Below are 26,949 nucleotides of genomic sequence, written 5' to 3'. Positions count from 1 at the left end.
AATTGAACGCCCGGCATTGAAATCTTATTGCGGCTACAGAAGTTTCAGATCAAGATGACATGTATATTAATTTTCAGTTGATCGCCATGGGAATAACTTTATGAACGGTTGGGATGGCATACAAACATCACAGTTGGACCCAGGAAAGTTTCAATGCCGTAGGGTGGTCCACATGAGTTTTGGATCCAGTTGGGTGCTCTTTATGGCTTTGTGCAGTGAATGTGAACCATTTAATCTAACCATCCATTTACCTCCAACAAAATAGGTGGATCGTCCAACTGTTGTTGTTTTGGGGCTATGGCCCCGCTATTATGGGTCCAACCAGATGTAAAAATGTCCCGTGCATGGACAGACATCCAGTGTATGTGATGTTTGTGTCTGATATTGTGCGCGTGATGCTAGCATTCTCTATTATCATAGTAGATGTATAAAGTGCTAGGTCCAGTTTGTCCGAGAGATGGAGATGGGCCTCACCTGATGAACTGCCCCTAACTCGCATATGTACTTCTCAGCTTTTCTTTATAGATAATACTAACAACTAGAGTGGCCACTGGTTGGGCATGGGCCCAACACAACGTAAGGGCCATTGGATGCATGGGCTTTTGTCAAGTTAACTTTTAGCACTTATTTCGTACCACGGGTCAGATGAAGTTTACAAAGCGCATCCAAACATACAATACAAACTGGAATTTGGTAAAAAAAAAAGTCTATTAGCATCAAATGGACCTTTTAAGAGTGCATTCAAATTGGCACTAGGCCCAACACCCAAGCTGGGGCTGAGCCTGGCACGAGCCTAACAACAGGCCAACACTATGTTGGTTGGGCTCAGCCCTAGCCAAAAATTGATCAAACCCTTATATCCCATATAAATGTTTCCGATCGGTTGATGAAGCAGGCCATAACACATGTACATGTGAAGTTAATTGGGCAAGTTGGGCTAAAATGAATTGAGCCCAAGCCTAACTTAAAAATTGATCAGGCCATAACATATTAGGCCCACGCCAGTCCACTGTCCAAGCTTGTAGGTCCAAGCCCAGTAAAAATTCCTGTCAAGTGGGCCACCTGTCCGTTACACCGTCACTAATGATAGCTCACTGGGCCTTATAAAGCATGGGCATATTTTGAAACTGCGGCCCAGATTGAACCGAAGCCTATTACACTCTTGCTACACTTTGAAAGTACGCTTGCCTCACGTGAAGAGGTGCAGATGTGCAAGATCAGAACTGCTCATTTAGGGCGTGTTTGGGCAGTGGGATTAGAAGGGATTAGGTGGGATGGGATTCATATGGTCCTGTGCCAATTTCACTCCATGTTTGAGAAGAATGGAAAAGCTCGGAATTAGATTAGATGGAATTCCATTGGGTCCTGTGCCAATTTCACTCAATGTTAGCAAGTTGTGTAGGTCCCAACATGATGTGTGGGCTATATCCACACCGTCCACCCATTTTTTGAGATTATTTTAGAGCATGGGCCAAAAAATCAGGTAAATCTAAAGCTCAAGTGGACCCCCACCATGGAAAGCAACGGGGATTGAATACTTACCATTGAAAACTTCTCTAGGGCCACATAAGTTTTGGAGCAACCACATTTTTAGGCTCATGCCATGAAATGATGTTACAAAACAAATAAATGGTTTAGATATAACACGTGTATTATTCTCAGTAATTTCAAACGATGATGGGTATATTCATTCATTCAATATACCACCGTATTACCAACAAAGCATGGCATTTATCTTATCCTACGGCAACAGGGGTCAATCCCTGCCATGGGTAATAATTATGTTTTTTGAATCCCATCCCACCTAATCTCTTTTAATCCCACCGCCCAAACACGCCCTTAGGTGATCCTGATCATTTTAGTGCCGTATGTACGAAGCCAGGAAAATGTTTGGACAAGATCTGACAATTCCAAATGGACGGTGTAGATATGGTCGCATGGCACGTATATTATATTTATATAATGTGATAAATACGCAGAGGACAACCCATTAACAAGCAAATTTTCAAAGAAGTCTGCCTTCCACGTCATTTCGAGATGAGAGCTCCTAACCTTTCGGATTATGTCAGCACTGACGAAATCGGATTGTCGTACTGATTTACTCAGTACGCTTTTATCGTATAGAGTAAACTCAGTTAGGCCCACTGTGAATGTATGTGCTTTATCCGCACCGTCCATCCATCTTACTGCTAATTTTAGTGGTTGATCCTAAAATTGAAGTAAATCCAAAGCTTGGGTGGGCCATTCCACAGTAAACGGTGTGGAATAATGATTTCCACCGTTGAAACCTTCTTAGGGCCCACAGTAATGTTTATTTGTCATCCAAACTGTTCATAAGATCATGAAGATACAGATGAAGAGAAACCACAAACATCATCTTGATCCAAAACTTCTGTAGCCAAAATTAGCTTTTCAATGGTAGAGGTTTAATCACACGGTTTCCTATTGTGTGGTCCACTTGAGCTTAGGATATTCTTCCTTTTTTAGATCAACCTCCAAAATTATCTTTTAACATATATGAACAAAGTAGATAAAATAAATAAATAACGGTGGATCCCACGGAGTTTACTTAGTACGTTAACTAAGTAGGCAATCCGCTTATGGAAAAGACTATCAAAGAGGTAAGAATGCATTAAACAAACAAGCTTTACGTAAGGATAACCGCTACTTTATAGTTGGAAGCGTATAAGATTGCCACATTGGCAATGCTTGTTCTCGTGATTGTATCATGAAGTATATAAATAATAGAAGAGCGCAGAATGATTCATGATCAATTAACTTGATGCGGATTGCATCCTACTAATCCGTCTGGGCAAAGCTTTGTGAGGCCCACTTTAATGTAATTGTTTTATCCACACCGTTCATTGCTTTTCTCATATCATTTTAAGGTATGTTATTAAAAATTATAAGTAGGTCCACATCTCCCACCATTGAAACCTATCTAAGGTTCATCGTGATGTCTTTTTACCATCCAACCTATTCATAAGGTCATGTAGACATGGATGAAGATAAAAAACAAATATCAGTTTGATCCGAAACTTTTCAACTTCCAAGAATTTTTTATTGGTGGACATTAAATCCCAACTTTGTGTTTTGCTTAGTACTTTACCTGCCTCATTTATTGTCCCATACCTTAAAATAATCTAAGATAAACGATAAACTGCGTAGATAAAACACTTAAATCACCTTAGGCCCCACAAAGCCCTGCCTAGACTAATGATGGTCCGGTCAGGGGTAAGATGCAATCCACATCCTAATTGACCAAACCCAATATAAAAAATTAATCCAATGCAACGCTGCAACTCTAGTCATCTTAGACACCTATTTGACTCAATAGGAGTAGATCACGCTCGTCCTTACGATTATGCCGAGCCAATGTAGTAATAGCCAATAGCTGTAATTTACATTCATCTGCAAATGCATGCTCAATTTAAAGGAAGACTTTAGCTTTAGAAATTGTCTACCACCTCTTGCTCGTGTGGTAGACTCTCAGGAATTTCAACACCCAGTCAAGGGTTCGAGTATCCATAGGTGGTGAAATCCCATTGCGGGTGAGTGTGTGGGGGTGTGTGTGCGTGTAGAAAAAAAATAAATAAATAAAATTGTCTACCACCTCTCATACGTAAGTCAAGCACTATTTGACAAAGTAACCCACTTCTCTCAGCTCTAATGATAAGTTTAAATTTAAATCAGACTCAATCAATTCTGGCACACTTAGCATATCTCACGTGTGCACCACGTGGCCAAAATTTAAACCAACACAAACATAATATTCATTTGGATGCCCTCAATTAAATCCTGCCATGTCATTTTACTCTGTTGTGGACTTGGGAGCCGGTTCAGTTGCAATGGAATAACACCAGTTACATCATAACATAAAGTGGCACTATTTCATTGGTCTGCCGGACACTTGATAGAAATGGGCCCACCAGTTTCTAAACGATTGTCTTTGGATCCAGTACCTCAAATGAGTTAATAAAATGATGTAGCAAAATAACGCTACATTATTATCTGACATAACTTGGTATTACCCTCGCTTACCAAGTGCAATATGATCAACGGTCATGATCAATGAAAATCAGCCCAGCAGAGACAGCTGCATCAAAAGACACTTTTTCGGTTCTAATGATGCATCTGTCCCCTATAGTGCAATCATTTGGGGCAGATGTTTCATATGAACGGATATGATGGCATATGCAGAACACAGAGGACCCTCTATTCAAATCAACAATAAGTGCCCTCTCTCAATTGTTTTCTCTAGTGTGTCCCACCTGAGCTATGGATCATCCCCAATTTTAGGCTCATGCTAAAATGTTGGAGTACATGCAAGATGGTCGGAGTGGATTTCATCAACACTTTACCATGGGGTCATAGTATTCGATTGCACCACAATGAGAAGGTGAAAATGTTTGCACTTGATAATTTCCGGTTCGGACGCTAGATGGTTACGGACGCGGATTGCTTCCTAACCCCCGCTGGTCTCCAGCTGGGAACGAGTAGAAACTTTGAGTGGCCACCATGATGTATGGGTATTATTGTCACGCTTCAAAATTCAATACCCGAGTTGGCCAGGCCTGAACTCGAATTCCAGGACTGTGAGTTGTACTTAAACAAAATATATGATACAACCCACATAATTTCCATGCATTTTTAAGGTAACTAGAGTCAAACTAAAAGATAAAATAAATAATAAATCATTCTCATTAATTGAAAGCTTACTAAACCATCATCAAATCTTTATTACATTTGAATAAAAATAAACTAAATAATAAATCATTATCCAAAATGCGAATTAATCATAAAATAAAAATAAAATTAACATCTTATCTAACTTACTCGCATTATTCCATCTTTGTATTTGTAAAACAATCTACAGAGGTGTGAGCGCCACGCCTCGTAAGGTCAAATCATTCCCAAAATTGTAAATATTACGTTGACATTAAGTATAGCTTGATAAAATAAATAGAGTCAACACAACATATCATAAGTAAACATGTTACAAAAGAGAAAATATTAAAAGGTCGAGTCGTAGTGCATGGTATCACAGGTCGGTATGGGCCTAGCACCAAGGACCACAACTGATGTCAGTCCCATATCTAACATACAAAATGATTGTATGGTGATAGACTCTCGATCCTGAATAGTCCCATACCTATTGGGGATCGTGGCCCACAAATGTGTGCATCAAAATAAACCAAAATTTTATTTAGGCATCCACAATCCAAATATAAGATAACATTAACATTTTAATAATATCAACTGAAATTCTAATAAAGGAGTCAAATAAAAAAAAATGATTTTTGATCCATTTTTAGACTTGACCAAGGCAGAGGACTCCTGTATAAATTCACTTAACCTTACATAAAGCAAATATAACTTGCATCTTGGAACACGGGCCAGAGATTGAATATTCACATACGACATACATCCTGAAACACGAGCCAAAGGATCGAATGTTCACAATTGTAAAATTTTAAATTGCAGCACAAAATAAACATCCTTTTCAGGAATGATCGACCCAGGCAAAGCACCCATAACAACATGATCATTTCTAGAGCAAAGCACCCATAACAACAGTCAATTAAATGCGTTTTGCAATATAAAACATAAATTAAATAAAATTTATACTACGATCCAATGCTCAAATAAATCTCATTAATCTATATATGAGAATCAAATAAATTTAAGTAATTTTAATTTACACAATGATGCTCAAATAAATTCAATGTATATATTAATTATCGACTAAACTCAACGTAATGTAATATTTTCAACGGGAAAGATCACCTACTTGATTGTGAATCCCACTTTTGATTGTTAGCACTAAAATTGTGTTGGAGCAACAAGAGCCAGCGAATCTAAATGATCTAGCAACTGACAAGAGTTGAAAAGTCTCACACAGATGGCTTAGTTTCCGTATTTCGAAGAGTTAAAGAGAGAGATGTTAATAATAATTTGTAGATTGGTAAAGCGGATAAATTCGAGAGATGAGTTGATCGATGACTAGGATTGAAAGGATAGAAAGGATTCTCTGGAACATGGAGGGAGTTCGGTAGAAGATGGGTTTCCTGTACAAATTGTGCGCCCCAAGAGACTTAGCTTCCGGTTTTGATGGGATAAGGTAGTGTGAAAAGAGTCTAGGCCTTTCGTCTTAGGAACTTAAAAATAAAGAAGATTGAGATCACATGTGGACCGCACCAGAGGTTTTGGAGCTAAGGACTGAAATAGGTGGAGTTTTATGGGATTCTGATTTGCATGGACGGTTTGGATCCTGAAGGCGGGTCCCAAATATGATGGTCAATTAAAGGCAAATGAGTTAATTTTCTCTTTGTGAAACGAAGAAGAAGGAATAAAAGAGATAAAATCGGAGCATGTTGTTAACATGGCATGTCACTTAAATTCTCTCTTTTTCTTTTTTAAAGGACAGTGGGACCCATAGAGATGTTATGACAAATCCACTCCGCCCATCAATTTTGTCCGTTAAAGTTAGGACATGGGCCCAAAAATTAGGGCAATCCAAAGCTCAAGTGGACCATATCCTAGGAAACAGTGGAACCCGCCATTCGAAAAAATGGGGCATTACAATTATCCACACCGTCCATCCATTTTTTCCCATCATTTTAGGTTATAAAAGCAAAAATGAGGCAGATCCAAGGCTCAAGTGAACTACACAATGAGTATTAAACTCTTATTGTTGAAAATTTCTTAGAGACCACGGAAGTTTTAAATGGAGCTGATATTTGTATTTTCTCTTCATCCAAGTGTACGTAGCTTTATGAATAGGTTGGATGGAAAATAAAAAATCACAGTGTGCCTGGAAAAGTTTCAACGGTGAGAATCATTATCACTGCTGCTTCCTGTGGTGTGGTCAACTTGAGAATTGGATCTACCTCATGTTTCGGATCATGTCTTAAAATGATAGGAAAAAAATGGATGGACGGTGTGGATAAGACCCTTACATCACGATGGCCATTCAAAGCTCCTGCCCGTTCCCAGCTGGAGACGGACGGGGGTTGGACGCAATCCGCGTCCAGATGGTTACTCGAAGTGGTCGGCTCAAGTCGACCACACCACAGAAGATGGAATGCTAACCGTTGAAAACCTCTTGTGTACCATATAAGTTTTGGATCGAGCTGATATTTATCATTTCCCTTCATCCACGTCTATGTGACGTTATGAACAGGTTGGATGGCAAATAAACATTACGGTGGGCCCTAAGAAGGTTTCAACGGTGGGTTCATTGCCACTACTACTGTTTCATGTAATGTGGTCCACTAATCCTTCGATCTGCCTCCTTTTTGGGCCCATGGTCTAAAATGATTTTTCAAAATATATGGACGTCTTGGATAAAATAAATACATCACGGTGGGTCCCACAGAGCCATAATTGGACCGTCTGTCTCTAGCTAAGTCGTGGTGGCGAAGTATCCAATCCGCGCCGTTCAACCACGATAAGACTGCAATATTGGATGATAAAAAGCAGTACATCTGTGTCACATGTGTGGATGATGGGCCACTGCAATTTTCTAATTGGTGTGAAACTCACACAGAAGCCAGCCACGTTTTTAACGACAGATGTTGCCATCTGACGTGCTCTCTCTAGATAGAGATGAGACGACTAGGATTTGTGAAAATCTTTAAATAAAAATTCTCGTATCTTCGCATAGTACACACGCGTTCTCAAGAATGGGCTTACGATTTGGTAATCCAAATCGTTATTTAGTTCATCCAAGTCATAGATTAATAATTTTCCAATAAAATTCGAGTTTTAACGATATTAGTAATCTAAATCAGGAACTCTTTCAATTGAAGGTAGGCAGTCGATTCATTCTATTATCAACCTTCTAGTAAACAAATTAAAATGCTAATAATCTCCTATATATTTGAATAGTCATATAAATTACATGATGTAACAGACTAATGGACTGGATTAGCGAAAAATGGGTCCCACCCTCTTAAATGAAAACGCTTGTGCACTCTCATAAGATCTCCTTCTTTTTGTCTCTTTTTTCTGGAAAGCGTATCGTGGTCGTCGGTGGTTGGACATCTGAAATTATACGGTAGAGGAAGAAGAATCGGAATGTGGTAGACCCATATAGATGGAGCACATGTGGCATGATGGTAGGTGGATGGGGACCGTCCATTTATTTGGAATTTCTACGTATAGCAGATATATTAAAGTACACATAGATCTGATGATCTTTACCATATGAAAAATATCCTTAAATTCGACGGTAGAAATAAAATCATTTAATGGTTAATATTAAATTGCCTAAAAGAAAATGAGAATAATCTCTATGATGATCTGATGACTATCATTTCCATCGGTAATTTTCTTCACTAGGTAGACGGTCCAGATCGGCAAATAAACATGTCATATACGCTGTCGAGAGATGGACCTATAACAGTACATTTCAGCTCCTCCTCAGCCTCTTGGACGAGGTTGAGGGGTGGATTTGGACCTACTAGCTGACGTGGCCATACCTCGAGCTGACGTGTCACGGATGTGTGACCTTAACCATTACAGCCGGTCCCTAGCTCCAAACGGGCAGTTTTGTCGGCGGGCTTGTGATGTACTTGTACATCCAAACCGTCTATTCCTTTTCTCGGATTATTTGAAGGCATCAAAACAAAAATTAGGCAGATCCAACGACCAAAGGGACTACACCACATATGACTCTTGCATTTAATGCAACTAACATTTAATGCTGTGCATTTTAATGCAGCCAAGCTTATTATTTGGTGTGGTCCACTTGAGCTTTGGATATGCTTCATTTTTAGGTTTATGCATTAAAACAATCCGAGAAAAGGGATTAACGGTTTGGATGTACAGATACATCACGGTGGGCCTGCCCACAGAACTGTCTTTTCGGAGCTAGGGAAGGGTGGGGGTAGCACGCACTCCGTGTCGTACAGTAGGCTGGAGTGCGTCCTACCCTGCCCATCTCTAGCACAAATAGACAATTCTATGGGTAGGCCCATTGTGATGTATCTATGGGTGTACACGAACCGAGCTAGCCTGGTTAGCTCGCTTGACTCTACTTGAAAAAGTTTGATTCGACTCCGTTTAAAGTTGAGTTCAAACTGAGCCGAGTTGATTTTTTTAACTCAAAAATGAGTTTCAGCCGAGTTCGAGCAAGCCCCAGCTCAACTTGACTCGGATCGAATCCAGTTCGGTGAAGCCGAGTTCGAGCAGGCCCTAGCTCAACTTGACTTGAATCAAATCCAGTTCGGTGACTCGGTTACTTTGCCATTGATGTTCCTCACCAAGTGTTTGATAAAATGATTCAACGAAGTGTAGCTGGTGGCAAGGAACGTATGTACATGAAATATATTTTTTTTTCTTAGTTTTTCTTAGTTTTTATGTTATTTTGAATGTGTTTGATAAAATACCTGTAAAACTATTGCTTCTGTTTCACATATAGAAGATGCAGTTCAGGTGTTTGTGAAAATGTCTCACTGGCGAATTCGGCCCGAGTTGTTGACCGAACCGAGCTGAGCTGGCCAGTCAGGCTCGAGGACCAAACCGAGTTGAGTTCGAGCTGAGTTAGGCCAGTGGCCGAGCCGAGTCAAGCTAAGGCTAGCTTGACTCAGTTTGACTCAATATATACTCCTCGATGTATCGGTTTATCCACGCCATCTATCCCTCCTCTTGGATTATTATAAGATACTTGCACAAAAATGAGTTTGATTTAATGCTCAAGTGGACCGCACCAATTAATAAGCTTGGTTAGCATGAAATGACAAAGCATTAAATGCAAGGGCCTGTTTGGCCAGACCGATATCGGTGATACCTGGGGATATGCATGACGAGCCAAACAAACCCAGTGTAATTGTCCCGGGATATAAGCAATCCCACGGATCTTAAAACAATCCACTGACATGACATCACCGTCATCACCTTAAAATTGATTCCATTCCTTGGTTTGATGGATTGGAAGGTAAAAATCCTGAGATATGCTAGGCGTGCCAAACAGAACCAGTGAACTTGTCCCAGGTTATAGTAATCCTACGGGTCTTAAACAAATCCACTGGTGGTGGGTCTTAAACAAATCCACTGACACCACCATCGCTACCTTAAAATCCATCCCATCCTTCCTAATACCCATCCCTCCTAATCCCACGGGATTCGCCCGGCTAAACGGGCCCCACGAGTCACATATGTTGTGGTACACTTTAGCGTTGGGTCTTTCTCATTTTTGAGCTAATGCCTCAAAATGATCCCATAGGAGGAATGGACCGCATGGATAAACCGATACATCACAGTGGGCCCGCCCACAGAACTGACCGTTCGTGGCTAGAGACGGGCGGGGTAGGACGCAATCCGCCTCCCTGTGGGCCCTAGGAAATCTTTAATGGTGGGCGTTTAATAACCACTGTTTCCTGTGGTGTGGTCCACCTGAGATATCTATCTGCTTCATTTTTTGGATCAATCAGTAAAATGAGTTGGAAAAAGGGATGGACGTTGTAGATATACAACTCGTAAATCGAGATGGGCCCCACAGTCAGGGTCCTACCTGCATCGCTGGTTCCGGGTCCCACCCAAATCTCGCCCGTCCAAATGGTGGGTGGCAAAATAGATATGATGTATGCCAAAACCGAAGCTGGTAGGGTATTCTAAATGGCCAATTAGTAGGAATTTCATGGACAAGAAAGGATAAAAATAACTAACGGACTGGATTGAACAAACAAATGGCAGTTAATCGGAAGAAAATGTGGTTCAATGGTGTCAATTTTGTTATTATGACCTACATATGTTGGGTCACGTAATTTTAGCCGTTTAAATTAACTGATGGTAGTGGGCACATATACAATTTTTTAGTGCCGGTGTATCAACCGTCACGTTCTTCCAGAGTATAAGCTAACTTCACTCTTTTATTTTTTATCAAATGATTTTACCATATTTTTCACCGCACGTGAAGCTCACACCGAAGCAGGTTCTATTGATCTGAACCGTCCATACTATGGGTCGCAACCTTGATAAAACAATGAGTCTAATCAGATATTTTAATTCACGTTCTATTCAGTTGAATCTGGACGGTTGACCATTTCTATACGAACCGTCCGTTCAAATACTAAGACACGAACGCTCTGCATGTTTTTCTATGGCCCACTCAATTTGGACCCAACAGATTGACATCTCCTATCATCCAAACTCGCCCCATGTGGGTCCCATCCACGCACGTAAAGTTGATGACTGCAATGTGTTTGATACGTTGGTGTCCGCGGTCTACCGAAATTTCTACCATGTTTGCTCACGTGACGCATTGATTATCCGATCGCACATACCACGTCACAAGAGAAATTTACGACTGTGGACCCCACCTTTTATCCATTGGATATTCTGGAGGCAATACAAACTTAACATACGTATTTAGACCTCCTTGTACGGACGACAAATTCCAGGACGAAAATACCCCTCCATTTCACGGAAACGAACTGGGTACTCCGCCTGCCACTCGCCAATGGCGAATCGTCAGTGGTGTGTGGGCCCCACCATGATATATGCTTTTCATCCATGCCGTCCATATATTTTTCGGGATCATTTTATGGTATGAGACAAAAAATGAAGTATATCCAAATCTTAAGTGTACCACATTCCAAGGAAATAGTTTTGAATGAGCATCAACCATTAGAAATCCTCCCCCATCTAAGTTGGGGCCCACTATGATGTTTATGAGAAATACTTACCGTATAAGTTCATTCATAGGGTCACAAAGGCCTGGATGAAGAGGAAAAATAAATTTCATAATGATCCAAAACTTCTGTAACCCCTAAAAGGGTTTCAATGGTAGACGTTCAATTCCCCACTGCCTTTTACAGTGTGGTCCACTTGATAGTTAGATCTGTCTTATTTTTCACCTCAAGCCTTAATACGAGTTCGCCAAATAGATGGATGGTTTGGATATAACACATACCTCATAATGGGACCCACAAAAATCGGTGGGAATCACAACAGGGAAAGAAAAAAAAAAAAGAAAAAGGAAGCAGCGAGTTGGGGTCAACTGGGTTGGGACCCGCTCGACCGTCATAGTAACACAACATTAAAAAAACAAAACACAGCCTGCCGCGGCAGCGTGGCAGATTTTTTATTTTTATTTTTTACATGGAGAACTTTTTTTCCCTTACATTTTTCTCTAATACATAATTATGTAAATATGTATATATAAGCATATAAAAATATTTTTCTATCTTTTAATTCATTTCTTTGTCTATTTATTTAACAAGTATATCTCCTAAACGAGAATGATTTACTTAACTTACCACATATGATTTTGGGGTAAGAGAAGCTAATTTAGCCAACCAACCTAGTTATTTTTCAATATTCCATCAGATTGGAAAACCTCTTTTAACTCTTCTTTTCAACTATAAATGATGGAATTCTCTATTGCGATATATAAAAAATGATCGTTTGGAGAAAACATTGAGTGTGGCAAATTAGAAAATTGATCGAGGGAAACATGAAATTTAGCAGGGGAAATATGAACACACACCCCCACACACTCACACTAGTAGAATTTTACCACCTACGGATACTCGAACGCTTGATCAGGTGTTGAAACTCCTAAGAGTCTACCACCCAAACTTGGTAAACTGAAATATGAGCGGGGCAAACTAGAAAAATGGCGGGGTAAACTGAAATATAAGCAGCGCAAACTAGACAAACAGTAGGGCAAACTGCATTATGAGTGGGGCAAACTATAAAAACAGTGGGGCAAACTGAAATATGAGCATGGCAAACTAAAAAAAACAGCGGGGCAAACTGAAATATGAGCGGGGAAAACTAGAAAAATAGCAAGGCAAACTTAAGTATGAGCGGGGCAAACTAGAAAAACAGCGGGGCAAACTGAATTATGAACGGGACAAACTAGAAAAACAGCGGGGCAAACTGAATTATGAACGGAGCAAACTAGAAAAACAGCGGGGCAAACTGAAATTTTCGAATACCCAGACCCACTGTTTTGACTCGGAGAGCACGCATAACATCCCCAAATTTTCGAATACCCAGACCGCTTTCATGGAATGGTACACAGATTTTTCCTAACTAATCTAGTGTCTCTTGTTTCCTTGCTCAGAAGCATCGAAAAAAAAAATTTACAAATGCACAATCGATAGATTTGACAACTACTTTCGGAATGTTCATTACTGACAGGATGTGAATAAGAATACTTAAAAGAACGTGTCTAATCAATACCAATCTGGCAGCTGGATTGAGGAGTTTAGCTTTCCATCCATCAATCTTGGTAGTAATCTTCTAAACCAGTTGCTGCAGCATCGGCCTCTTGATTTTACCCTTGGTGAGGGGAATGCTCAGATACAACGTGGGGAAGAAGCCTTGGGAGAAGCCTGATATGTAGACAAGACGCTAAGCTTTTCTTTAAAGCAATGAAGGTAGTTTTGGCTGTGTTGACCTTCTGGCCTGAAAAGCTTTCATAGTCGCGAATGAAGCGATGAAGGACTTTCACGTTAGTTATCGTGCCATTAAGGGAAATAATTGCATCATCAGCGAAAAAAGATGCATAATGATGGGGCAATGATTGAGGAGGTGGAAAGGTTGATAGCTCCTTGACGCAAACAGAGATGCGATGCCTCTATTAAAAGCCTCGGCCGCAAGAATGAAAATGGACGGAGAGAGAGGGTCTCCCTGATGGAGACCTCTTGTACTTTGGAAGAAACCAATGCTCCTTCCATTGATGCAGTTTACCCCACTGTTTTTCTAGTTTGCCTCACTCATAATGCAGTTTGGCCTGCTAATTTTCTAGTTTGCCCCGCTCATAATTCAGTTTGCCCCGCTATTTTTCTAGTTTGCCCCGCTCATATTTCAGTTTGCCTCGCTGTTTTTCTATTTTGCCCCGCTCATACTTAAGTTTGCCCCACTGTTTTTCTAGTTTGCCCGGCTCATAATTCAGTTTGCCCCGCTATTTTTCTAGTTTGCCTTGCTGTTTTTCTAATTTGCCCTGCTCATAATTCAGTTTGCCCCGCTATTTTTCTAGTTTGCCCCGCTCATAATTCAGTTTGCCCCAATGTTTTTCTAGTTTGCCCCACTGTTTTTCTAGTTTGCCCCGCTCATACTTAAGTTTGTCCCGCTATTTTTCTAGTTTGTCCTATTCATATTTCAGTTTGCCCAGCTGTGTTTTTAGTTTGTCCCGCTCATATTTCAGTTTGTCCCGCTATTTTTCTAGTTTGCCCCACTTTTTCTAGTTTTCTCCGCTCATATTTCAATTTGCTACGCTGTTTTTTTAGTTTGCCCCGCTCATATTTCAGTTTGCCCCACTCGGGTGGTTGACTCTTAGGAGTTTCAACACCCGATCAAGCGTTCGAGTATCCGTAGGTGGTGAAATTCCAGTCGTGTGAGTGTGTGGGGGTGTTTGTTCATGTTTCTCTTACTAAATTTCATATTTCTCTCTATCAATTTTCTAATTTACTCCACTCAATGTTTTCTCAAAGCGATCGTTTTTTATATATCGCAATGGAAAATTCCATCATTTATAATTAAAAAGAAGAGTCAAAAGAGGTTTTCCAATCTAATGGAATATTGGAAAATAACTAGGTTGGTTGGCTAAATTAGCTTCTCCTACCTCAAAATCATATGTGGTAAGTAAAGTAAATCATTCTAGTTTAGGAGATATGCTTATTAAATAAATAGACAAAGAAATGAATTAAAAAATAGAAAAACAATTTTTATATACTTATATATACATATTTACATATTATGTATTAGAGAAAAATATAAGGGGAAAAATTTCTCCATGTAAAAAATAAAAATAATAAAAATAAAAAAGAAAAAGAAGTGCATAGCATTACAGTTATGGCTACGGTTATAATCCGTAGCCATAGGCCCAGCTATGATAGTTAGGCAGGTCCTAACCCGTTTGACCCCAACTCGCTGCTTCCTTTTTTTTTTACTTTTCTTCCGGTTATGATTCTCACTAATTTTTGTGGGTCCTATTATGAGGTATGTGTTATATCCAAACCGTCCATCTATTTGGAGAACTCGTATTAAGGCTTGAGATGAAAAATAAGATAGATTTAGCTATCAAGTCTGTAAATAGTAGTGGGTAATTGAAAGTCTACCATTGAAACCCTTTTAGGGGTCATAGAAGTTTTGGATCATTATGAAATTTATTTTGCCTCTTCATTCAGGTCTTTGTGACCCTATGAATGAGCTTAGACGGGAGGATTTCTCACAAACATTACAGTGGGCCCCACCTGAGTTCCCCATCGCCGGACCGTCCGTCAGCGCTCGTCTCTGCACGCCAGCCAGAGGAAGGCAGGGGAATTTCGTCCTCAAATTCGGTGGCCGTACGAGGAGGTCTAAGTGCGTACGCTAAGTTTGTATTTTTTATAAAAACCACTGGATAAAAGGTGGGGTCCACAGCCGTAAATTTCTCACGTCACAGCCGCCATTTTCTCTATTCTCTATTCTCTTATAGAGAAATATGGTACGGAAGAGTATGATCATCCATAAGCATGCAAACTAGATCTGAGCACGTGGCACAAATTTACATTAATCTAAACCGTTTAAATGGTGAGAACTTCTATAGATTCCATAAAAATTGAAAGTAAATGTCGTAATCTGATAAAATTAGGTGGACCAGACTCCTATGCTAGTTTTGCCCATTTTAAAAAATACTAGTGGCTCATCATCCTCACGTAGCACAGATTTACAGCTATCCGAACCACCCAAGTTGCAGATCCCAGTATGGATGGAGCATATATCTAAAATCATATAAGCAATCCTAACCATCCAACTAACGGCTGCGAAATGGATAGTGAATAGTGAAATAGTGAGTGGTCCAAGCGTTACGCTCCATCAACTGGGTCAGAGATCCCGTAGGCTGGATTTTGGTACAGATATTCCACGTGTACGTCTGAGACCCAAAAATGCAAAGGACCCACTATTTGGACAGTTTAGATGGAGATTTCATACTTGACACGTGTACAGTCCTTACTTGCATGTGTACAGATGATCATGCTCTACCAGCGTATCAAACAACTCCTCCATCCTCCATTCCTACTACCAGACAAACCGTCTCACCCAAACAAGCCACCGAAGAGCTCTCTCTCTCTCTCCCTCCCTCCGAAAGCCCACTTCATTCATCTCTCTCTCTCTCTCTCTCTCTCTCTCTCAATTACCGAAAACCCACTTCATTAATCTCTATTTATCAGCCTCTCTCTCTCTCTCTCTCTCTCTCTCTCTCTCTCTGTTACAAATACCGAAAACCCACCTCAGTCATCTATCAAAAACAGAGCCATATCAGGTGGGTGTTACAATCCACAGAAGAAGAGTCTTCTGCAGAAAGAAGAAGCTAGACTAGGAATGGAAGAGGAGGTGCCGGCGAATAAAAAGAAAGTGATGGTGGCAATAGACGAGAGCGAATGCAGCCACTACGCTCTCGAATGGGCGCTTGAGAAGCTCCCTGACTGCATCTCGTCTTCAGCGCCTCTCGTTGTCTTCACCGTCCAGCCGATTAGTAATACCAGCTTCATTTCAGTACCTTCCCGTGGTTCTGCTTGTATGTCCCTCTCCTCTATCTGATTGATTGGACGGTCGTGATCGGATTGCTAGTCTCTGGTTTGTTTGAATTGGTTTTATTTATTTTTCGAATACTTTTCGCTTGATTCGAATTGGGTTGTCTTGTTTTGATTTGATTTCTGTACAAAAGAGTTGGGTTCTTTTTATTTTCTTGAAATTTCTGTTGAATTGTGTGGAATTTTTTACTGAAAAGTCCGGTGCTTCTGGACTGTTCTTCTGGTGGGTCCCAACATGGACCAAGCATGGTAGGGAAAAGCAATCAGTTGATTGTAATTATCTGCTGTGGGTCTGAAAATGGATGGGAGAATTGAATTTTTGCAATCGCTAGTATTGAACGATCAGATGGGTATGATGATCTTATCGGAGCGTTGTCCTAATGAGCGGACCCACCCAATAGACGGTCCGGATGACGGACTGTTTTGCAAGGAAATTGGGGTGTTGCGAGTAAATTAGATTTCCTTTGATCAATTGGTTAAATTTGTGGAGTTGTTTTATTGTGTATTTTATGTGGAAAATCTACATGTTCTTCTCTGTTTTCTGTTTTGAATTCTAACTGAATTTTGAGTAATTCATTGATGTGGTGTGGTTTTCTACTTGGGAGGTGTTTGTTTGAATTAGTTCTGTATTTGGCCTGTTCTGTTTGATGTAGTTGCTATAGGAAAAAAAAAAAGCATGGATTCTTGCTTGTTTGCTGTTTGGAATAAACATTCAGTGTGTGTGTGGAATGGGGTGGATTAGTTGAGAATTAAATGAAAAGTTGGATTTATGCTGCAGTTGGGTGATTCATTAGGGTCCATTGGGATGGAAGTTTGGAAGTAAGTGGAGGTAAAATGGCATTTGAGGTGTGTTTGGATGGGAGTAAATGCATGGAAATAAAATGAAATGGGAGTAAATGGGCATGCAAATGAAATCTTTTTTCCAAACAAGGATTTGGAAGTAAATGGAGTGAAATGCCTTTTTGAGAGTCACACTAGTAAACAAAGGTATCCCTACGCACATGTCCGCCATATACATGGCTCATTGATGATACTCTGAAACAATCTAATTATCTGCTACATCACTAAAATCACACCAATAGAATGATACAAACCATTCAAAGGTTGGCCATCTAAATGGACGGTCAAAAAATGTCGGCAAGTTGCTGGTTTGTGATCCTTATGTTTTTTGGCCCACCTGAGTCTCAAAATTTCCTCATTTTGGCAAAAGTATGTATTTCAATGGGTGTATTGTTGGGAGCGTTGCACAAAAACCTTAAGATCTCGCCTCCCAAAACACTAGAATTATGGGATATAATAAAGCAATGAAATAAATCAAAGCACAAACCACACGACACAAGAGATTTTACGTGGAAAACCCTCAAAGAGGTAAAAACCACAGGACCTAGTCCAGAGCAACAATTCACTATGAAGTAGAACATTACAACCGATCACAAGCACACACCGGTTGGATTCAACCTTCTTCACTCACGTAGGAGTAGATGAACAATAAGAGAATAATGAAAAACGGAGATATCTCATCGATCACGAGGACATAGAAGCGCTGAGATGTCGACCGCGCTGTAAATCACTTCTACGAGCAGAATCCTCCATTCCACAAGCTTTCTCTCTCTCTTTTCTCTCTCACCTTGGTCGTGAAAACGCCTTAGCATGCTCTTAGCATACCCTAGAATAGCCCTAGGGACCCCTATTTATAGTTTAGGCAACTCTCCTTCCGCACATTTGCGAAACCGCCTCAAATTTACCCAGTCCGCACAAAATCCGCGCAGAATCTGCGTAACCCTCGACTAGTCGAGCCAGGTCCTCGACTGGTCGAAGGACCCCTTCGACAGGTCGAGCCTGACCCTCGACTAGTCGATGCCAAAAAATACTGCTTGCTAGACTTTGAGTTGAGTGAGCCTCGACCGGTTGAGCAGCTCCCTTCGACCGATCGAGCAGCGCGGTAATGTCAAGATTTGAGACATCCGATCAGCACTACCTCTCCTCTGAACTGAGGAGGAAAACCCCATTAAATCTCCCCATTTCCGACTTAGGAGGAATTTGCCTTCTTCAAGCCAGCCAGGTTTCTACAAACCTTAAAATTGCCTTTGAGCAATGCCTTGATCATCATGTCTGACCCATTATCGTCTGTGTGGACCTTCTCAAGTTGCAACGCCTTCTGTTCCAAAGTATCCCTGATCCAGTGATTACGAATCTCTATGTGCTTCGACTTGGAGAGTGCTGACTTGGATTCTTGCTCAAGTGTATAGCACTTTGACTATCGCAATAGACCACGTACTGCTCCTGCTTCAGGCTAAGTTCCTGTAGGAACCTCTTCATCCAAAGCATCTCTTTACATGCCTCTGTGACTGCAATGTACTCGGCCTCTGTCGTCGATAATGCTACGACCTTCTGTAGCTTGCTCTGCCAAGAGACCTCTCCTCCTACAAACGTGAACATGAACCCCGATGTAGACTTCCTAGAGTTTATGTCACCTGTCATATCTGCATATGTGTAGCCTTCTAACACAGGTTTTCCGTCACCATAGCATAGGCTCAACCTGGATGAGCCTCTTAGATGTCGCAGTATCCATTTCACCGCCCCCCAATATTCTTAGACAGGATTGACAAGATACCGGCTGACAACACTAACCGCATATGCTATGTCTAGGCGCGTACACACCATAGCATACATCAAACTTCCTACCACTGACGCGTAGAGTATCTTCCTCATCTCATCTACCTCTGCCTTCGTTTTTGGGCACTGCTTGTCGCTCAATTTGAAGTGACCATCCAGTGGAGTACTGACCGGCTTTGTTGCATTCATATTGAACCGCTCTAGGACTTTCTTAAGATACCGCTCTTGTGACAATCAAAGCTTTCTGCTGCTTCTGTCATGGGTTATCTCCATTCCTAGGATCTGTATAGTCGGGCCCAAGTCTTTCGTCGCAAACGACTTGCACAACTCCTGTTTTAGCTTGTCAATCTTTTTGATGTCTTTACCCATGATGAACATGTCATCAATGTATAACAACAGAACTAAGAAATCACCATCTGAGAATGTACACGTGAACACACAGTGGTTCGACTCCGTTCTGTCATATCCATGCTTTAATGTGAACGAGTCGAACTTCTTGTACCATTTCCTTGGAGCTTGTTTCAGCCCATACAAGCTCTTCTTAAGCCTACACACCATATGCTCTTTACCCTTGACTTCGAACACCTCTGGTTGGTGCATGTAGATCTCCTCTTCCACGTCACCATGGACAAAGGCAGTTTTAACATCTAACTGCTCTATCTCCAGATCCATGCTAGCCGCCAACCCAAGCAACACCCTTATGGATGTCATCTTCACCACTGGTGAGAATATCTCCTCGAAGTCTATACCTTTCCTCTGACCAAACTCTTTCACCAGAAGTCTGGCCTTGAACCTCGTTTGTAAATTTTTCTGCTCAATCTTCTTTCTAAACACCCACTTGTTGCTCAGAGCTTTCTTGCTCTTAGGCAATTTCACCATATTATAGGTGTGGTTCTTATACAAGGATTCTATTTCATCTTGCATAACTTTCAACCACTCCCCCTTATGCTCGTCGACTAGGGCCTCGTAATAATCTTCTGGCTCTCCTCCATCAGTGAGCATAATGTACTCATGCAGCGAGTACTTCTTGAACGGGTGTCTGTCCCTAGATGTCCTCCTCACCTGTAGTTCAACAGGTGGATCAAGTGGGGGCAACTCCCCCTGTCCATCTTTTGTAGGAACTCCCTCGTCCTCTGCACCTTGTTGTGCTCCCCCGTCATTAGGCACCACAAGAGGAGTAACCGGATTCATGTCCTCTAGCTCACCTGAACTAGGTTGTAACTTTTTTGTCTTACAAATGTCTTCTATACATTGATCTTCAAAAAAGAACACATCTCTGCTCCTGACGAGTTTCTTCTTGGTCAGATCCCACAATTTGTAGCTGAATTTTTCATCACCGTACCCCAAGAACACACATTGCCTGATCTTCGTATCGAGCTTGGACCTCTCGTCCTTTGGTACGTGAATGGATGCCCTGCATCCAAACACCCTGAGATGACTGTACGATGAATCTTGTCCAGTCCACACATTCTCAGGTACTTCTCCATTCAACGGGGCTGATGGAGACATGTTTATCAAATACACTGCCATGTGCATTGCTTCTCCCCAGAACATCTTGGGCAACTTTGCATGGGTTAACATGCATCTGATTCTCTTTACAATGGTGCGATTCATTCACTCAGCCACACCATTATACCGGGGCGTCTTGGGAACCGTCTGTTCATGCCGTATACCCAGGGACTTACAATACTCATGGAAGTCACCAATGTATTCACCACCATTGTCAGTGCGGATGCACTTTAATGATCTATCTGTCTCTCTCTCTCTTGACCATAGCATGAAACATTTTAAACACACCAAAGACCTCGTCCTTGGATTTCAAAGCATAAACTCAAACCCTCCTAGATGCATCATCTATAAAAGTGACAAAATACAATGCCTCACCCAAAGTTTTTGTCCTCATAGGACCACAAACATCAGAATAAGTCAAATCTAATGCATGCATTTTATTAACATGAGAAGCAGATTTAACAAATGAAACTCTATGTTGTTTCCCTGATAAACATTCAATACAGGTTTTGAGAGGTATACCTGTCATGTCTGGAAGGAGCCGCTTCTTCGCAAGTAGTTGAAGCCCCTTTTCACTCATGTGGCCTAAACGCCTGTGCCACATGTCAGTAGCTGAATCTTCCGCTACGTTCAACCCACCTTTGCAGACATTGACACTTGCATTGTAAAGGGTGCAATACTTCTTCCCTCTGGTTGCGATCAACAAACCCTTGATGAGCTTCCAGCGGCCACCAACAAATCGGCTTTTATAGCCATCATCATCCAACCTTTCCATCGACATCAAGTTGAGGCGAAGGTCTGGAATGTGCCTCACATCCCTGAGAACCAATGTGTAGTCCACATCGGTCTTCACACAAATATCACCGACTCTTACGATCTTCGATACGCCAGAATTTTCCATCCTCGCGGTCTCATAGTCACATGACTTGTAACTTGTGAAGAAATCCCTGCGTGGAGTCGCATGAAACGTAGCTCCCGAGTCTATCACCCAGTCGATGTCTTGACTCGTAGCCGTGAGACAAACATCATGATTTGCCGAAAGAATAACTACAACGTCGCCATTTGAAGTGACCGCAGTGGAGTCTGATTCATCTTCTTTCTCATTTCCTTTTCCTTTCTTGTCATTCTTCTTCTTATGATATTCATGCTTGTAGTGGCCCTTCTTGCCACAATTCCAGCATTCAACATCCTTCCTAACACTCGACTTGCATCTTGACTTATCTCGGGCCTTACTGCTCTTTCTGTTCTTTCCTGTCCCCCGATCTTGTGTCACAAGGGCCTCTTGTTGAGTAGACCCCTAAGACTTCCTCCTTGTCTCCTCATTGAAGAGACAACTAGTTACATGTTTCATGGACACCTTTCCATCTGGTGCGAAGTTACTCAGAGATACCACCAATGTCTCCCAACTGTCAGGCAATGAGCTAAGAAATCGCAAAGCCTGTAATTCATCGTCTAGGACCATCTTCATAGCGGAGAGCTGGTTCCATATGTTGCTGACCTCATTCATGTGCTCAGCTACAGAACCACCATCTTTGAACTTGAGATTCACAAGTCGTCTTATCAGAAAAATCTTATTATCAGCTGTCTTCCTCTCATACAACCCTTGCAATTTCAATCATAGGCTAGCGGCTGAGGTCTCCTTAGACACATGGTGGAATACAGAATCGTTCAGCCATTGTCTAATAAAAACCCCACCGCCTTCCGGTTCAATTTCTTCCAATCATCATCTGACATATCCTTTATCTTTGTTGATATACATAGAATTAGAGCATACAAGTCTTTGCAATAAAGTAAGTCCTCCATCTTAGCCTTCCATATGGTCCAGTTAGAACCATTGAGACTGATCATCTTTGATGAGCCACCTTCCATAATTCAGAACTGATCCCACTCCGTTCAAGCAACCTGGCTTTGATACCGCTTTGTTGGGAGCATTGCACAAAAACCTTAGGATCTCGCCTCCCAAAACACTAGAATTATGGGATATAATAAAGTAATGAAATAAATCAAAGCACAAACCACACAACACAAGAGATTTTACGCTCGAAGAGGTAAAAACCACGGGACCTAGTCCAAAGCAACAATTCACTATGAAGTAGAACGTTACAACTGATCACAAACACACACCGCTTGGATTAAACCTTCTTCACTCACGTAGGATTGGATGAACAATAAGAGAATAATGAAAAACGAAGGGATCTCACTGATAACGAGGACGTAAAAGCGCTGAGACGTCGACTGCGCAGTAGATCACCTCTACAAGCAGACTCCTCCCTTCCACAGCTTCCTCTTTCTCTTTTCTCTCTCACCTTGGTCATGAAAACGCCTTAGCATACCTTAGAATATTCCTAGGGACCCCTATTTATAGTTTAGGCAACTCCCCTTTCGCACATCTGCGAAACTGCCTCAAATTTACGCAGTCCGCACAAAATCCGCACAGAATCTGCGTAGCCCTCGACTAGTCGAGCCATGTCCTCGACTGGTCGAAGGACCCCTTCGACCGGTCGAGCCTGACCCTCGACTGGTCGACGCCAAAAAATACTGCTTGTTGGACTTTGAGTCGAGTGAGCCTTGACCGGTCGAGCAACACAGTAATGCCAAGATTTGAGACATCCAATCTACACTACCTCTCCTCTGAACTGAGGAGGAAAACCCCATCATGTATTACAATCATTTTGTTAAATATCAGATATGTACACTAATTTGGGATGTTAAAACTGATTCGGATATTACATATGTTCCCGTGAATATACTGAAAAATTCCAAAGGATTCCAATTCCTCTCCCATTTACTTCCATCCAATTAGAATATTTGAATTTCAAATGCATTTCATTTACCGCCATCCGAACACAACTGAGTAAGCCATTTATTCCCATTTCATTTATCTCAGTTTACAAGCTCCCAAACAAGCCTTAATGTAAGATAAGAGAGTTCAAGTGTTCCAGACTGTATGATTGAGTTATTCTGAAATCGAGTGGGAGGAGGTACTAAATGGTTTCGAGCATCGATGGAATATCAGAGTTTCATATTCTAATTTTGAGACTGGATCCAATACAAAGCTTTGTATGTTAAGCCTAACATACAACATAGCTTTAACTATATCCAAGTGCATCTTAGTGCGTCTAAGTACGCTTAAGTGCTTCAATTTAACCTGGATTTAATCTCATCTACTTGATGCAATTAGACGCACTTAGGCAGACATTGTTTGCTAAGCTTATCATACAAAACTTTGGATGCGGGCCATGCATTGCATCTTTGTTCATTGCATGTGGAAGAATTAATAATTTTTGTTATTGTAATACAGCTCTGGAATTGATCAAGTCTGGGCCATGCGTTGCATCTTTGTTCATTGCATTTGGAAGAATTAATAATTTTGGTTATTGTAATACAGCTCTGGAATTGATCAAGTCTGTACAAGAACATCGAAAGAAGATATCATTGGCTCTCTTAGAACAAGCTAAGGAGATTTGTTCTAAACATGGGGTATGGTCAATTTGCTTTATTTGGGTTGTAGAGATGCATTTCTTCAAGTATATGAGGTTCATTGATCTTCATTTTGTGATTTTCCAATATCATGGTATGAAGTATACGAAGTTAACCGACGGCCCACTTTGTCATTTCAGCTTTTATTGAATCGATTTATCACAATTCACTTCAATTTCAATTCAGCAGCCAAATGCTGAGTTGACCATCATGATAGAAGAGGATACTAAAAGACATGTTTGAATTATAGCTCAAAGGCCTGTTAAAACTTATGGTTAGATGTATAAAGATGTGTATTAATCTTTCCTTCTATCAATGATACTCAGGGGCCTTGGGGGGAAATCCTCTGTAAGAATTAGACAACCAAACTTACCAAAGCAATATGATAAAAGATAGGGAAGTGTGGCAACCCATACATGATTGAAAGATTTGAGATTGGCTTTTTGGATGCTATGAAGGGCTCTGTAGCCAAATTGATGATAGTATCTCATCGCCTGTATGTGGGGATATAATTCGGCAGTCTTTGTACTAAGTACCAATTATTAGTTACAATAGACAATAGCTCATATAAACCCATACAACATGCATGATGCATCTATTGTCCGTTTTTGTAAGTAATGGTTTTGATAATCCATTTTGCGTTGCACACTCCAGTGGCTCCGGGCAGATGTGGGGCATATGTGATTCATTAATGAAATCTAACCCATCCATCAGATACTAATCCGTGAAGCAGGTGGGCCACACCAAGGGGTACAAGTACTGAGGGAATGCCCATCCTTGATTAGCATGGAAGGACCACCCTGGTAGTTGGTCTGCATACATCATGTGAGCACCCAATCTCCCCAGTACCAATGTAAGCTGCTTAAGAGGGATAATGGTACTATTGGAGTGTGCCCCTTTGCGTCTGATGGTGCATGCACAAGGGATGGCTCTTTATTTTCCACATGCGTCCCGACATGCCTGAATGGGCAATTGCAGGCAAAACCAAGCATAATGATATTCATGGTTGCCTTACCACAGGCAGTTGCAGAGACGATAACAGAGGTGGGAGACCCAAAAGAAGTCATATGTGAAGCAGTCGAGAAGTTCAAGATTGATTTACTTATCTTGGGTAACCATGGCCGCGGCGCTCTACAAAGGTCAGTTACATGCTTCTCTAAGTTCGATAGAGTTCTTACCATATGATAATGCCATGTCATGCTACCACTTTCGTGCATTGGTTTCCTAAGTACTATCTAGTAGTAAGGTTTTACTCAGTAAAGTTTTGCTATGACTACACGCATCAAAAACAGGTGGGCCCCTCTATGCATGTCATCTGGCCAAAAAATCAGACCACTTAGCTCATCAGGTGGGCCACACGAGTGTGCATAAGTATTGGACAGTTTAAAAGAATTGCCAATTGTCTGCATCCACTGCACTCATGTGAACTACCTGATTATTGGGCCATTTTATTTATGCGGTGGGGCCACCTTATGCACAGCTCAGAGATATGTAGCTGTGTATTGGGTAAAAAATTTACTTAATATGGGCATGTTTTTGTTAATGTTAACCCATCTTGTAAATGAATTCTTCATCATCGTCATCATTTTATCATTGTCTATTTGAGGTCAGCTTCATCCTATTTCGCCAATCATTCCTATCAAAGGCCATCTCCCTAGAAAGTGAATAAACCTTCGTATAAATTCTCACCACCTCGAACGAAGTCCTTTCCAAGCCTCGTCCTCTTTTCCAGGCCCCCCAACCCTAGTCAAACTGCCCTCCTTCCCAAGGCCTGTCAACCATTCAACCCATTCAGCCACATTGATGTCATCACCTTAATTCTTAATTTGGCTGCTTAGACAAATGGTTCAAACAAGCCAGTGGAGGATTTCTTTTTTCTTTGTTTAAAGAAAGGCATGCTTTTCATCGCATCATTTCAATATTTGGATCTAAATTGAATTTGATGAAGCAGGGCTTTTCTTGGGAGTGTGAGCAATTACTGCATGCAACATGCCAAGTGTCCTGTTCTCGTTGTGAAGAAACAGACATAAAAGAGAGTTTGTTCCGATTTCCAACTGGAAGAAAATGTTGAAACATATCTGCAGTTTGTTAGTATGTTGTTTGATCGGGATTTGAAGTGTGGTTATGTGCATAAATAAGAATCCACGACTTCATGTAATCCAAGTGTCCTGTTCTCGTTGTGAAGAAACAGACATAAAAGAGAGTTTGTTCCCATTTCCAAATGGAAGAAAATGTTGAAACATATATGCAGTTTGTTAGTATGGTGTTTGATAGGGATTTGAAGTGTGGTTATGTGCATAAATAAGAATCCACGACTTTATGTAATCTAACTCAATGACCAAGTAGATGATGTGAAAAAATGTATATATACAACTACAACACTTTCATTAGTTAATAAACAGATGTATTTTGTTGGTCTTTATATGCAGAACAGATAGACAATATAGACGTTAGAGCAAATATTTATCAGGTGGGGTCGACTGTGAAGAATGAGGTATGTCCACTTATCAGGTGGGCTTTTAGGTTGAATATGACACGAGGCCTTCAATGAACATGCCTGCGGACAGGAACGAGGCCTGTCCACACATCAGGTGTACATATGTTGAATAAAGACCACAAGTTTTTTTTCCCTTATGGTCCATATTTCTCATACATGGCCCACCTGGTGAAGGGATCGGGCCTAATTTTTGAGCAAGGGTATGTTCACCGTGGGCCAACCCAATGAAATGCATCGATCTTCACACAGCCACCTTGACACATGTCATCAAGACAACCCTCGAGTGTTCCTAATGTATGGAACAACAGATAGAAC

At 41.0% G+C, this 26,949-nt stretch overlaps 1 protein-coding gene across 1 annotated transcript; it reads left to right on the top strand.

Moving 5' to 3' along the window:
* Window positions 1–16,082: 16,082 nt before the first annotated feature.
* LOC131234725 (universal stress protein A-like protein) lies at window positions 16,083–26,295 on the top strand. The gene is made up of 4 exons (XM_058231663.1): window positions 16,083–16,516; window positions 24,046–24,137; window positions 25,158–25,276; window positions 26,089–26,295. The coding sequence occupies exons 1-4, from the start codon at window positions 16,321–16,323 to the stop codon at window positions 26,165–26,167; spliced, it is 486 nt and encodes a 161-aa protein (XP_058087646.1). The 5' UTR covers window positions 16,083–16,320; the 3' UTR covers window positions 26,168–26,295.
* The last annotated feature ends 654 nt before the right edge of the window (window positions 26,296–26,949 follow it).

The sequence above is a fragment of the Magnolia sinica genome, chromosome 19, assembly GCF_029962835.1.
Source record: "Magnolia sinica isolate HGM2019 chromosome 19, MsV1, whole genome shotgun sequence".
In the NCBI taxonomy this organism is placed as follows: domain Eukaryota; kingdom Viridiplantae; phylum Streptophyta; class Magnoliopsida; order Magnoliales; family Magnoliaceae; genus Magnolia; species Magnolia sinica.
Note: the sequence above shows the minus strand (reverse complement) of the source record. Positions and strands in the feature narration are given on the sequence as shown.